Genomic DNA, 14,702 nt, shown 5'->3' with positions numbered 1-14,702 from the left:
CCCGGGTGCCGGCGGCTCTTCAGGGTCTTCAAGGGGGGGAAGGGGGGGGGGGGAACGCGAGCCGGGAGGAGCCCCCGCACGGGGCGTCCCCCTCCCTGCTGGCCCCTGGGGCTGCATCACCCCTGGGCTTTGCAATGGGGATGGTGGGACAAGGGCAGGCAGGTGGAGGACAGGTCATGGGGCACCTCCCGGGGTGTCCTGTCTTGGGGGTCCCCCATCCAGGCTCACGGCTGCTCCTCCCAGGTGCCCGTGGAGCTGGTGCTGCTGCTCACCGTTCCCGTCGTGGACCCTGATAAGGATGACCTGAATTGGAAGAGACCCCTCAACTGCTTGCATGTCCTCACCAGCCCCCTGCTCTGCATCCTCACCCTGAAGTCAGGCGCCTGTAAGAGCCCTGGCAGCCCTGGACACCCAGGAGGGGATGGGACCGAGATGGTCCCTGGGGACCGCAGAAGCCCTTTGGAGCTGGCACCCCATTTGGGGAGGGGAGGATGGGCCAGCGAAGAGCCAAGGTGGGAGGCCTGGTCTGCAGCTAGATGGCTCTGTCCTCCCCCCAGGGGTGGGGGTTTGGGCCCCCCGGCATCCAGGTCCTCGGGGAAAAATGGGGCAGGCCTGGCCTGCCTGGGGAAACTGAGGCACAGAGGGGAGCAGCCCTGTGAAGGCTTAGGGTAGAAGTGGCTTCAGGGGACAAGGCTTTACCTCATACCACGAGCCTGGTCATATGGTTGCCCCAGCCCATGTGGTGCCTGCAGGGCCGCTCTGATGCCCCCTCTCTCCACCACATGCAGATGGGCTGTACCAGATCCAGGGCATCTTCCCAGTCTGGGGACTGGTCATACTGGTTGGCTCTTTCCTGGCCATCATCATCTTCATCACCACAAGCAATGAGGAGCCGCCCAAGTACCACTGCGTAAGGTGTCCCCCAGCCCTGAATGCCCACTGGGGAGCAAGCCCAGCCTGCTGTGGACTGGGCTGAGGGTCCTGGGGGCAGAGCAGGAGCCAGGACCTCCTTCCTGGTCCCCAGTGTCCCCAGGAGGGACACGGCTGGCTGGAGGTGTGCAGGGTCCTGCGGGATGCACCCAGGGACCAGCTTACCCCTCTGCCTGGCAGGTATTTGCCTTCCTCGGGTTTTTGGCCAGTGCCATGTGGATCAACGCCGCGGCCACGGAGCTGGTGAACATCCTCCGGACCCTGGGCATCATCTTCCAGCTGAGCAACACCGTGCTGGGCTTGACGCTGCTGGCGTGGGGCAACAGCATCGGCGGTAAGGGCTCTGCTGCGCCCCAGTGCCACCCCAGGTGCACCCGCCCTCCTGGCATCCCCCAAGGTCTCCCCTTCTCCTTCTGCAGACACCTTCTCTGACCTCACCATGGCACGGCAGGGCTATCCCCGCATGGCCTTCTCTGCCTGCTTCGGGGGCATCATCTTCAGTATCCTTTGGGTGCCGGGCGGGAGGTGGTGGTGGTGCTTGGGGCAGGGGCTGCCTCAGGTTCCCTGCCTGCAGCCCAGGGAGAGCCCCTGCTCCTGGGGGACCCTTGGGAAGGAGCTAGGCAGGACCCATCCCAGAGTCTCTGGGATGTTGGCAACCTCCCCGGTGCCCGCACAGAGCGGGGGGACTGGCGTGGTATTCGTGAACTGCAGGAGCTGCAGGGATGGAGCCAGCAGCATCCCCCCGTCCCCACTGCTGTCCCAGCCCCAGCAGGGTGGGGATTTGGGCTGGAGTCTGGCAGATTTGGGATCTGCCAAAGGGAAGGAGAGGAAGAGGCTGTGCCACCCTCCGGGAGGCTTTGTGTGGTTCCCAGACTGGGCTGAAACCTCTCCTCCTCGAGTGCTCCAGGCTGTATTCGCCACAAACAGGCAACACTTTGGGCTAGGCGACGGCCACGGGGTGCAGGCAGGGAGGAGGAGGGCCCGTGCTGTCCCCCTCCCCGGGGCGGGAGGGACGTGGCTGGCTCCGTCGCTCCCCCGAGGTCCCCTGCGCCGCGTCTCCGTCCTGAACGTGCCCCAGACATCCTGGTCGGCGTGGGACTCGGCTGCTGCAGATGACCAGCAGCCGGCTGGTGGTGAAGGTAAGGCTGCAGCGACACGGTGGCACGGGTCAGGCTGGCAGCAGGACCCCGGTGTCACTCCACATCACTCCCCGTCTCTCCGACAGCTGGAGCCCGACAGCCTCCTGGTCTGGATCCTCGCCGGGGCCCTGGGGCTGAGCTTGGTCTTCTCCTTTGTGTCGGTGCCAGCGCAGTGCTTCCAGCTGGGCAAGGCGTACGGCGTCTGCCTCATCCTCTACTACCTGGCCTTCCTCTGCGTGGCCCTGCTGACCGAGTTCAGGGTGATCCATCTCTCCGCCATCTGACCGGCCCCACCGCTGGCAGGAGATGCACATCCATCCCTGGCGCTCGCTCTGCCTCGCCGCCGGACTGGGGCCCTGCTGTCCCCTCTCCCTGTCCCTGCCAGGGGGACAAGGGCACCTCGACCCCAACTGTGCTGCTGCCACCACGTGCTGGAGGCATCATGTGCCAGCCCAGCCCTCAGCCTTCGCTTTCGGGGAGGGGAGGTGTGTTTATGCTTTTGGAAAGGAAAAGGAGCTGTTAGCCATTAGCTACGTCCTCTCCCCGCTCTGTTTAATCTTGTTTAACTCACAGTGGCTCTGAGCAAGAGTGAGGTTAAGACCTCGGCTTCCCCGGGTGGCAGGCGCAGAGGAGAGGGCAGCTCCAGCCCAGGGTCACAGCAGGAGAGGTTTTACCTCTTCAATCACTTCACTTTCCCCTCGCCATCTCCATCCTGGCTGCTCTGGGACAGGGCTAGGGCAGTCACGCTACACGGGGTAACTCTGAGAAGGTCTGAGCACAAGTTTGCCCTTGCAAAGGACATGACGTGTTCATACTGCGGCTTTGCAATAGCAGCCGAGGCAAAGTGAGATGGGGTTAAGGTGAGACAAAGCTCCAGGGCAGTGCTTGGTTTTAACACAGGCAAAGCTGGAGGAAAAAAAAACCAACAAACCAACAAGGGAGGCTGGTTTCCCCTGCTTTTTTAAGCTATGTTTTTCAACCTGGGTTTCAAAATCCTACTTTTCTCCTCCTCCTAGGGTGGGCAGAGCTGTAGGAAAGGACATGGAGGTTTCCACACACAGCATTAGCCTCTGGCAAGTCTGTGTTTAGGCACTATAAAAAAAAAAATTGCAATAAAAAACCCAAACCCGACCTCGACTTGCGTTGTTTGCTGCCAGGGTGTTTTCTCCTGCTCTGTGCTAGCGTAACAGCCCGGTGCCTTTCGGGGGCAGAGGGAACACCCATAGCTCCTCCGGAGCTGAGCCAGCAGCAGCAGCAGCAGAGGGGCCTGGGGGGCTGACACCCTTGGCCGTGCAGGGCGGTTTTCCCCAGCAGCTTGGGGAAGTGGTTTCCTCCGGGTTCACTGGCAGTTGATTTTTCAACAGCAGTCACATGCGCCTGACTCGGCCGTTTAGTTGCACGGCTGGGAACTGCAGCGTCCCGGCACGGGGTCAGCACGGGCTGCGAGGGGCATTACGCAGCTTCCCCTGGGACGAGGACACCGGCGGGGCCCCAGGGCCGCGGGGGTGTCGGAGCGGGTGGGCCGGTGCTTCTGCTCCGTGTCGGAGGATCCGCAGGGTGCAGGCTAGAAAGCAAACTGCCATTACGGACGGACAACCACATTTCTGCTCCGCGGGGAGAGAGGGGCTGTTTTGCAAGAAGCACAACTGCCGGACCTGGTTCCTGCTCCCTTCTAGGAGTGCTAGCAGCCTCCTGGGCCTGCATCATTTCTCCTTTTTCTAACCAGACGCGGGCTTTCACAATAACGCTGCCTGTGCCTGCAGCTATTGGCTCTGCCCTGAACCTGCTCACAAGTTACCAGCAGCTGCTGGAATTATCCGGGGAGACAAGCTCCACTTCCTTACACACAGCAGGGCTAAAGCAATCGAAACCGCGGCCAACGTACCAATACAGAGGTACAGGGTCAAAAAACCCCTTCTAACCTTAAACATTGCATTGGGGTAGCTTTAAAAAACCTAAGTTTGAAAGCATTAACGTTTAGGGAAAAAAAACTGGCAGGGAGGAGGGCAGAAGGGAAGCTGGGCTTTGCGGTGTCCAGGAACAAGAAGTCAGAGCAGCTCGGCAGGGCACGCATGCAAAATATGCTCACGCAAGCAGTTGCCACCGGAGAGGGAGGGCAGGCACTGCTCCTCTTCAAACACGGTGGAAATGCTTCAGCTGCAGCCAAGCCCCGCTTCTGGAATAACACGGAAGGAGGAAAGGAAGCCGCTGCCTTTACAAAGCCGAGGATGCTTTTTATTAGTGTGCTTGAAAAAATCTAGAGAACATTTTACAGACATGTCCATAAAATCATTTTATAAACAAAACGCCAGCATACAAAATCCTGCAGTGCTTCCTCCCTTGCTCCCTACAAAATGATTGTCTCTGTCGTTAGTCTGTGTGTCAGGTGGGGGAGAGGAGGACGAATTGAAGGGGATGCCCCGTACTCAAACTTTGTTTCCTTCCAAATTCAAATGGAAGAAGTAAACTTCTGCGACCCTCCTTGGTTTACAAAAATAATTAATACAGTGTGCACCCGGGGGCAGATCAACACCTCAGCACGAAACCACGGAAGCAGCACCTGAGCCCTGAACCCCAGTCCAAGCATTCCCATCTCTGTGACACAAGAGCCCTGTTATTGCATGTTAAGCAGATTATTTCCCCCCCCAACATAGCTTAAAGCTGCAGCTTCTTTCACACCCAGAAAACACCCCCAAAAAAGTCACTGACAGCCCTGCAAGGAGAAATAGGCTGTAGGGGAATGCGGAGTTTAAACACTTCCCCCCCCCCCAGCCTTCACAATGCTCATTCATCCTGCCCACAGCTTAAAACAGAATAAACAACATCTCCTCCAGCCCCAGGACTAATCTGGATAAATCTCCCAGGCTGTGATGCCATGCAGAGCAACTGCAAGAGCAACAACTGCACTGCTCATTAATTTGTGGTCAAATTTATGGTTTGGAAAACAGCCCTTTAAGGTCCTTCACGGTTCAGCTCAAAAGTAGTTTCATACCTGCGATACCCAGAAAGGAAACAAAGAGTTGCCCTGAGGCACCCAGGGAATTTGGCAAGGGTTGAGAGCAGACGCTGGCGTGCGTGCTGCCCGGAAAGCTGCTCACCCGCTCCTTCCATCCCATAGCCCAAACCCTCCCACCATGCTACGCAGGGAGACATTTTCAGAAGCAGCTCTGTCTTGCCTACTTTTGAAAGTCTCATCCACCCAGGAAATGCTCCTGAGCTGCCCGGGTAGGATCAGTCCTCTCCCGCTGTCCTTGTGCCACGTGGTGAGGCTACCAAGGAAAAAAAAAAGGTACGTGGGACAAAGGGAATGGGCACACAGATCTCCCGCTGCCTGATCTATCTGGAGGAAGGAGGAAGCCTCCCCAGCAAACTCCACTGTTAGTCTGAACCTGAGAAAAGATCAAACAGCAAGAGGTGAGGGGAGCCTCCCCACTGACAGATACTCCTAGCCCTCAGCACTTTCTGTGCTGACAGGGAAGAAAAGAGGACTTACAGAGACAGGTTCTCATCATGTTGCGGGCAATGAAACACGAGCGATGATGCAACCTGCCATGATCACAGAATAAACGTGGCAGAGCTGGGAAGGGATTCCTTTTCCCCTCTTCCTTCCCATCCCTCAGCTACCAGGTCTGGCAGCCTCCTTGCCAGCTGCAGAAAAGCACACGGGTGAGAAGAATCGTTGTCTTCCACGTTCCTTCTGCATCCAAAATTCAGGGGAACAGTAAAGCTCTTCAGTGGACCTTCCTAAGATCCGACTCAGTCAGCATTTGCCAGCCTGAGGAACATTTCTGCAAAGGTGAGAGCAAGGGAGGAGCAACGCTGCTGCGCTGGGACTCGCTCACCTGTATAAACAAAGCAATGACCTGGCTGAGGACTAACCGGCAGTACTGTTTGATGCCCATAAGCTCTCCTTAACCCAGAGCCAGGCAGAAATAAGTCAGACTCGGAGTTGCAAAACCTTCCATTTCTTCCTCCTAGTCATCTATCTGAGCTAAGAACCAGCCATAGATTTGCCATTTACAGAGCAGGTGGCCAAGTGGCAGAGGTCAACAGCCACTGTCACCCTGCAGAATCCCCCCCCCTCACTGAACAGAGACAGGAGGTTTGGGGTTTACAGAGGCGATCCCAATCCTGGGCAGTGCCACCGGCAGAACTGACCAGCAGCGATGCAGATACTGGATAGCTACAGCAGAGGCAGAGTTTGTCTCCCCAAACTCCTGTCCCACCTGTGGTCATAACACGATGAGATGCTGGCCCTCAGTTCTGTCTCCAGCTGCTACGGAACCACTCAGGGACAGCTAAATTCAATAAATCAGAGCTGGATCTGCTACAGGGAGTGCATCTAGGTGTGCCAAAAAGGAGGGGAAAGGCAGACTGCTCTTCCAAAAGTGCTGAAATTTCACACCACCTCCCCTTTCTTTGCATAAGGAAGGTAGAGAAGAAACAAAAACTCACTCCCTGATCTTTTATTCCTAGGTTAATGGTACCCTTTAAGCAGAAGAGATCTTCAAAAAGGGCAAAAGTTTTAATATTAAGCAGGTGGCTTCAGCGCATTGCCTGCTGTTAATGGATTACACATCCCTTTCCCCAAGGTCTGTTAGTGGTAAGACAAACAGCAGGCTCCGGCCTGGGAAGCGGCTCAGAGGGAGAAGGTCTCTGTTCTGTCCGAGATGTTCGCTCTGTGCTGAGCATGGGCATCATGCTCAATCTGGGTGTAGCAGCCTTACACAGAGTCCCCTGGGCCTCTGGTTTTTCAGCAATTCACTGCCTAGGGGAAGAGATTTAAACCCTAAAGCCGAACAGTACACTGAACAGATCTATATACATCATCCCAATATATACGCTGTGAAGTAATACTCTAGGTTATTGCATAGAAGGCGGCTTGCGTTAGCTAGGCCTAAATGACAGTCTGGGAGCGTTGTCGGAGGCTCAGGGGCTTCAGAGAGCTGTTGGAAGCAGGTGTAGGCTCTTGCAATGGTGTCTGAGATTCCTCTTTTCTGGAATGCTCCTCATACCATTCCTGCAACCGGAGATCAAACACACCGAGATCAGGCTCTGCCCCACACTGGCCTCGCAGCCCCCCAGCAGGACCCCGAAGGGCAGAGCATTCGGCTGCTCTGCCATGTGAGGGCACATTTGCTCAGGCACAGAGAGGCTCTTTCCAAAGCCCTGGGTATAGCCTAACCTCCTGGCACAACCTGGTTAACTGCTGCATGGCTGTGACGGACACACCGAGGCCTTGCCACCCACAGTCCAAGCAAGAAGTACTACCTGTGGCTCAGCTACAGCTGGCTGAACTGACAAACCCGGGCAAGGAAACATTCCTCTCTCAGCATGTCCCTCCTGAACGTCTAGGACTCTAGTACTGATGTCCCCATGATGTTTGGGATTTGCAGAGTTGCTCCCAATCCTGGGCAGCGCCCAGGGTGTTACAAGACGTTACATCCCTGAATCGGAGACCAAGCAGAACAGGCGGGGAGCTTCTCTGCAGACTTCCACCCAGCTCCACGGCAAATAACATGTTCATTTTTGTTAGGGGGACTGAAGACTCATCCCCAAGCTACCCGCCCAAGGGCCAAAGGACAGATTCAAATGGTTACGAGATTAATTCTTTCAGTACTAATCATTACATTAGCCCATGACCTTCAACCTGGAGGCGAACGTCTGGCAGGCATTACAGTGACCAAATCCATGGCATAAAGCTCCTGACCACGAAGGGCACTAGCAGGAGTGCCCTAAACAACCCAGAGAATCAGTTGATTTAAGTGTTTCCCATCTTTGTTAGCCTGCTATTCTGAAGGAAGACCAGGCAGCATTGCTCGCAGCAAGCAGCACCCTGCCTGGGAGAACGCTTGGTTTCTGTGTCAGACAGACACGCCCAAGCGCAAACACAATCACATTCCAGTGCCTTAACAAATTAGCGTTCAGCAGCCAAGCCCCAGGAGCGCACTACGCATGTGCTCGTAGCCCCAGCAAACACGTCCACCTCGGCGACTCTAGGTAAGCTCAGCCAGGCTGGAGTGCCTCCGCGCACACTGAGCGTGCGGTTACTGTGCCTCGGCTGACACACACCTGCACAGCCGGGCACCTGGACCCACTGAGGAGGCTCTGACGTGCTCTGCGGTTTAAGAAAGTTCCTGAGTGCAAGAACGGATCAATCTAAAGCACACTTCATCTACTGCCCACCCTTCTCACAGAGCACATGGCTGCCTGGGTCTTGGAGGAAGAAGGCCTCCAGTGTTTAAAAGGATGGTTTGTTATTCTAGGCAACGTTCTGCTCACCACAGACTTGCTGATATTTCCAACTCGGACCCACATACCTGTATCTCCTCCTCATACATCTTCATACTCAAATCACTCTTGGTCCTTGATCTGCGTCCCAGAAACACTGTTGACATTTGCTAAAGAGTTGGGAGAAGAAGGAGGAAAAAGCAAAAAAGACATTCATCAGTCACTGAGCAGCTCACAGGATCGGTCCCTGGAAATTCAGGCATCCTTCATGCAGACACCCATCGTCCACTGATGAGCTCGGGCAATCCTGGGCTCCTTCTATTGCCATGGGAAAAAGGCATTTTAGGGTGCACATCACCTAAACAAATGCAGGCGTCTACTGCAGGCTGAGATGAATCACACTGAGCAGGTCCCCACAGGCTACAGAAGGAGCTGTAGCTCGGACGGATGCATCTGTCAGTGGTGCTTCATTTATTCAGATGAACATAACATCAGTGCCTGGAACAAGGCTCAAACCCAAGCTTCCAGATAAGATCTTGTCTAAGAACCATTTCAGGTCCCACTTGTCTAGACCACATCATTTGCTCCATGGCCCTGGACTTCTTAAATCATGTAAGCAGAGAGCTGAAGTCTGAATTACTCTCTGACCACGTGAGTTATATGAACAGGATGGAGAAGCAAAAGAAACCTCAGGTCTGGCATCATCATTCTAGACTCCATTGCAAGGCTGAGGACAGCATCCTCCTGTGGTTTATTGCCTTGAAAACCGCTTCTGATCAGTATCCTCATCACTATTCTGAGTTTTGTCTGTGTGAACAAGAGCTCAGCCTTTAACCACCTAGCCAACCAAAGCAAATAAAGGTCACCTAAGAGACTGTAGCACCTGCACTTTGTAGTGGTGATACAAGAATATAATGGCTATTATCAAAACAACCACTTAAGCTCTTCACAGATGCATGAGACAACAGTTCTGAGAAAACAGCAGTTACCCAGGTCAGCTCATTTTTCCAATTGTCCATCCTGTTTTGGAATGAAAATGTAAGCAGTGCCATGGAGAAAGGAAGCCTGGTGCTTGGAATCGATACCATCATATTGCTGTATAATGTTTCAGGACTGTTCGGGCCTAAGTGTACGATGGCACAGAGAGAGAGGCAGGAGAATTACAAGACAGTGGCTTCCTTAGAGAAAAATAAATATACTTTTTTCCAGACAGTACTGGGCCAGGACAGCTCTAAGTGAAGTTAGAGGCGGGCAACAGCAATGAGCCTTTGTCAAGGCTATTCAGAGTGCAGGGGAAATTCAGCTGCTACTTTTCTAGAGCAGCAATACTTTGTGCCAATGCTGCAGAGTTCCTCCAGTAGCTCAGCTCTCAACACTACAAAGACACATGCAGCTTCTCTCTAGAAGACAGCGAAAAGACATTTGTGGCCCTGGTATGCCTCCCACCCCTGAAGCCAAGAACTTGCAGGAAGCATTTCCTCTTACCCCGTATTTGTCCATCTGCAAAACGAGCTTCTGCAGCTGAGTGGTTTCAGTGGCAGCTGAACTCCGCTTGTACAGCTCGATTATGCCAACCACTTCCTCCTTGGAGATCTCCTTCTCCAGCACAATGCCGTTGTCTTCTGCAAAGGCAAGAAAAAGAAAGAGAAAAAAAAGCCACCGAGATGAACGTTGCTTCATCAGCCGCTATGATAATCCTGGAAGGCAAAGCTTAACAGCATACAGGACCAAGCCAGATGTCAGGCACGGTCTGTACCTACTTTTGTGACTAGAACATGTATGTCCTTGTCCCCCAAGATGGCTGGGAAGAAGTTAACTAGTGTGTAGGGCCAGCAAGCATCTCAGCTTTTTAAAACATCAGGCTCCTCAGAATCTTAAAAAAAATCTTGTAGCCTTTTGCTTGCCTGTAAATTAACTAGCAAAGCAACTAATCACCCAGGAGCTGCTGCCTTTTGACCTTCAACTGCCTAACACGGCTTGGGAGTTAAGTGCTAACAAATGTCTTTCACTGCACCCTTCAAACTGGGTGCAGGAAGGATCACGATGACAAGTGTTTCTGTAACTACCAACGCCTGGCTCCTGTGGGCCTGCACCACACATTTGGATCTTCTGGCACCTAAGAAAGATGAGGGACTGATCAAAGCTACTCCCATGGCTGGGGTCTTCACCATGTTTCTGCGGGGAAGATTGGCATTAAATGTATGCTTGCAGTAGCTCTATCTCCTTCCTGCAGAAAAGTGTAAAGAATTATTAAGATGAGTCTGCACGGGGAATGGATAGAAAAGTCTGGGTGTAGATCACGTGAAGGAATAGCAGGAGAAGGGCTATAAGAGATTAATGTGTTTATGGCACCAAAATTAGCAGGTCACGAAGTTACATGCAGCTTCAGATGCCCAGCTCTGGAGACAAAGGACAGTGAATAAAACTGATGACTCACAGGGGCGAGGGGATGGAGTGACTAGTCACTGTCAGTTCCTAAAGGCTACAGACAGGTATGTCCAAAACAGCATGTAGTCACCAGTCTAAGTACAACTCGGAGATGTGGAAAGAACTGGATAGGCAGCGTCCCTTGTCCTCCATGTCATGGCACAGAGCGCTGGCAAACCACTTGGATCCAGTGCCTTCGTGTCTGAATGCTGGACAAGCCGCTTGGAGACACGTTCTGGTGCTGGTGAGTATATTAGTGAAGGAGGGAAATTGGTTTTAAAAGAAAAATCACCTTCCCTTCCTGTAAGGTCTCTTGTTGAGCTTTGCTACATCAGTGCCGTAATGTTTCCTAGATTTCTTTCATGAAATGCGTGCGGACTTCCTATCTTTAAGCAATCTGGTTGAAATGGCTCAAGTAGTTGATGTTTACATGTGCGTGCACACACACACACACAGACAGAGATAAACACATGCATACACACACACTTTTGGGGGAGTGGTGGGGGAGAGATGAGAGGCAGAGCGGAAAGACCAGATAGAAATATCACACAAAAGCATAAGAATGAGCTTAGGAAGTCAGGCTAAAACAAAAATCTGGTCTTTGCTGGCCAGTCCCATTCTCTCCTACAGACATAAGACACCAGAGAGAGAAGAGATGATGTTGTAGGTCGGCCAGTCCTCAGTTCTGACCTTCTGAATCTTGGTTCTTCCGAGTGTAGTTCATGCGGAAGACGAAAGCATCCAGAATAAAAGCCACGATGATTGTCATCACCACCTGGGAGAGGACAGGAACAGAAGAGATCAGGAGGCTGCTACTGGGAGGTTCTTCCAGCCCAATTCAACACGAAGCTGAGCATTTGGTCTGTGCTTCAGCTCCATGCTCCCCAGCTCCTCCATGGCAGAGGAGACGCACATGTCACACATCTACCTGTGAGTAAACTGCTAACAGTCAACCACAACGGGGACAGAACAAAACTCTGTGCTGCCCTAGCCCTTACCCCAGGCCCAGATTTGTGCAGCATCAGCTTTGCCCATAAATTCAACTTTCTGCAAGTGATGTGGACTCACACCTGTTTCTGGAAGACGTTTATGTAGAAGAGCAAAGTTATCCTCATTTAGGGATGGAAGCTCCCTCTGAAACACAGTAAAAGCTGCCTCCCCCCCTCATCCCCACTATTTGATGCACGAAGCATGTCCAGAAACCTACCATGGTCACAATATAGAAGATCATGAAGTAAAGACGGCTCCAATGAGTGGTTTGGGATGTCACCCCTTCCTAAAGAGGAGAGGGAAGAAGTCAGTAGTGCACAAAAGAAGGGGAAATCTGCTGTTAACTGCTTGCCAACAGAGGTAAAGCAGCATAAACACTCTCTCTCATTCATGGCTCCACAGTTAGTCCCAGGGACTGCCTGTGCAGTGCTCAATGCCCCAACTGGTCCTTGCAGCTAATCTGCCTCTCAAGCTAAAAGAGAGGTTCCTATATGCAAACATACAGAACATTTAAAGCCTGTGGCTGTATGAACCATTGCTGCTATAAGAACACAGCTTGGACAGCAGGGTGACAAGCTGGAATACAGAGTGACTTCGCTTGTCCAGATTGTGAAACCTGGCCTGAAGGCTGGTCAAGATCCACAAGAAAACAAGCCCAGCAGCATGCCAGAGGTCAAATGTCACCCAACTATCAGGAGCAAAAGATGTCTGGCAACAAGAAGTGACAATGTTGGGCCCATCTCCAATCACCAGGGGAAGAAAGCAGTGGTGGCGTGGAAGATCTAGCTCAACTGGCAAAGAGTCCGTGCTGTCTATACACACAAAGTAGCTGAGGTTTACTTACCATGATGATGTACCAGTCATTGACGACTGTCAGCTCAAACAGCGTGACTGTATACGAGTGGGAGAAAAAAATACAGGCAATTGCTTTATCCATCCTGACCTACTTTACAGTGATTCTTAGACAAAGTATTTGACAGGGAAGACTGACGCAAGACACCGAAGTTTCAATCCAGCCAGCAAATCCAGAGACAGAATGCAGACCCTCATCACTGCAATTACTTCAGACAAAGGGGGTTAGACCCACAGAACCAGGAGCATGGCTTAATCTATATTTCTTAAAAAAAATCAGAAACAGACCTGACTCTTTCTACCAGAGAGCATGGAGACCTCTGAAACCTCCAGGAGATAAGCACCTCTGCTCACACATCAAGAATAATCATGGAGAGTAATCAACACATTCAAATTATTCTTCATCAGTGGGTTTAAAGAAATGTATTAGCATCACTATTGGTTCTTTAGAAGGGTAGGGACTTAAACATCCCTGGAAGTCTGGTCTGATCACCAGTCAGAACAGATCTGCTGGCTTCACGCTGGCTTTTAAGAGCTGTCTGCTTACCTTGCAAAACAGTCATGGCACAATTAGTCAGCTGGAGTTTTCCAGACAGAAAGAGCAGGATGCTGAGTGTTTGAGGTGCATTAGTAGGACTCTCTGGGAGAGTCCCAGGCTTACACAAGCATTACAGTCCTGCCACCCAGCTCTGCAGGAACGCAGATGCACTAAGGAATAGTCTTTGCTATAGACAAAATTGCCCTTACCAAAGCTGTTCAAAATGTTGTCAAAATTGTTGAGATAGTAATACCCTTCTTCCACAACCGTCTTGTTGCCAACTGTATGATTCACCCAGCGGTAGGAATCTGCAACTGTGCTTGTGCTGGTTGGAGAAACCAGGACAAAGAATGAGAAGTGGAAAAGCAAGGAAAATCTCAAGGGTTATAAATACCAAAACACTTAGAAGGTAGTGAGCAGGGTGGCAGTTTCTACCTCTTGGCCAACGCTTGCCTGTTCTCTCTGAAAGAAAGCCTCTGTCCTTCACAGCTCAGCACAAGCCCAGGGACTACATGGAGTCTTTCTAATCATTCAGCAAATATTATACCAGAGAAACTGAGTGTTTGAGTTAGACTCCTTGGCTCACACCCTTAAAGCTTGGCATTTCCTAGTGGTCTGGCATCATTTAAGATAAAAAGGGCACAGGACAGCTTAGCTTCCAAGACCAGGTGAATTTATCTTGTACAAAGTCTTATGAGGAGCAGCTGAGGGAACTGGGGTTGTTTAGCCTGGAGAAAAGGAGGCTGAGGGGAGACCTTACTGCGTTCTAAAACTACCTGAAAGGAGGCTGTAGCGAGGTGGGTGTTGGTCTCTTCTCCCAAGTAACAAGCGATAGGACAAGAGGAAATGGCCTCAAGTTGCGCCAGGGGAGGTTTAGATTGGACGTGAGGAAAAATTTCTTTACTGAAGGAGTGGTTAAACATTGGAACAGGCTGCCCAGGGAAGTGGTTGAGTCACCATCCCTGGGGGTATTTAAAAGACGGGTAGATGAGGCGCTTCGGGACATGGCTTAGTGGGCATGGTGGTGTTGGGCTGATGGTTGGACTCGATGGTCTTAGAGGGCTTCTCCAACCTTAATGATTCTGTGATTCTAAGTGAGGCCTCAATATGTAACACATCTAGCAGAGCAACTCTGGTGATAAAGATAAACCATGATAAAAATCTCAACTTTGCTCTAGAGCAGCTGTTACAAGAGTTTCCAGCCACAGTATCATGAATAAGTCCTCCCAGTGCAGCTACCTAAGGCGAGTTACAGAGCTTATTAAAACCAGGTCATGCTGCAGCACCTCAAAGTGTGTGGTCATGAATAAGCCCACGACAGAGCAGGTACACCCCTGGAGGGACTGCAGATGGGTAAGGGGCCATGTTGGAGCAGGTTTACCTCTGAAGGGACTGTGGCTGTGGGTAAGGCCACGCTGGAGCAGGTATAGCTCTGAAGGCATTGTGGCCCATGGAGAAGGCCACGCTGGAACATGTGCACCTCAAAGTGACTGTGGCTGTGGATAAGTCTATACCGCAGCAGGTATACCCCTGGAGAGACTGTGGCTCACAGATAAGGCTGCACTTGGAGCAGGTACACCCCTAAGGGACTGCAG

The 14,702-nt window shown here is 52.2% G+C and overlaps 2 protein-coding genes across 2 annotated transcripts in view; one reads left to right on the top strand and one right to left on the bottom strand.

The window, feature by feature from the left end:
• Positions 1 to 2,430, top strand: part of SLC8B1 (solute carrier family 8 (sodium/lithium/calcium exchanger), member B1) — a 6,279-nt gene extending 3,849 nt beyond the window's left edge. The window contains 8 exon segments of the mRNA XM_009330883.1: positions 6 to 33; positions 244 to 385; positions 789 to 910; positions 1,111 to 1,264; positions 1,350 to 1,430; positions 2,009 to 2,035; positions 2,038 to 2,069; positions 2,156 to 2,430. Of these exon segments, the coding sequence (XP_009329158.1) occupies positions 6 to 33; positions 244 to 385; positions 789 to 910; positions 1,111 to 1,264; positions 1,350 to 1,430; positions 2,009 to 2,035; positions 2,038 to 2,069; positions 2,156 to 2,353 (784 nt within the window). The 3' untranslated portion in view covers positions 2,354 to 2,430.
• Positions 2,431 to 4,281: 1,851 nt separating this feature from the next.
• The window catches only part of TPCN1 (two pore segment channel 1), a 51,114-nt gene continuing 40,693 nt past the window's right edge, over positions 4,282 to 14,702 (bottom strand). The window contains exons 22-28 of the mRNA XM_009330824.1: positions 13,317 to 13,432; positions 12,562 to 12,608; positions 11,935 to 12,003; positions 11,418 to 11,502; positions 9,786 to 9,922; positions 8,390 to 8,470; positions 4,282 to 7,089 (exon numbers count right to left, since the gene is read on the bottom strand). Coding sequence (XP_009329099.1) covers positions 6,967 to 7,089; positions 8,390 to 8,470; positions 9,786 to 9,922; positions 11,418 to 11,502; positions 11,935 to 12,003; positions 12,562 to 12,608; positions 13,317 to 13,432 — 658 coding nt within the window. The 3' untranslated portion in view covers positions 4,282 to 6,966. The remainder of the gene's footprint in view (positions 7,090 to 8,389; positions 8,471 to 9,785; positions 9,923 to 11,417; positions 11,503 to 11,934; positions 12,004 to 12,561; positions 12,609 to 13,316; positions 13,433 to 14,702) is intronic.

Source organism: Pygoscelis adeliae, unplaced genomic scaffold (genome assembly GCF_000699105.1).
Source record: "Pygoscelis adeliae isolate BGI_AS28 unplaced genomic scaffold, ASM69910v1 Scaffold358, whole genome shotgun sequence".
NCBI classification, from domain to species: domain Eukaryota; kingdom Metazoa; phylum Chordata; class Aves; order Sphenisciformes; family Spheniscidae; genus Pygoscelis; species Pygoscelis adeliae.
The sequence above is the reverse complement of the archived record's forward strand: the minus strand, read 5'-3'. Positions and strand labels throughout refer to the sequence as shown.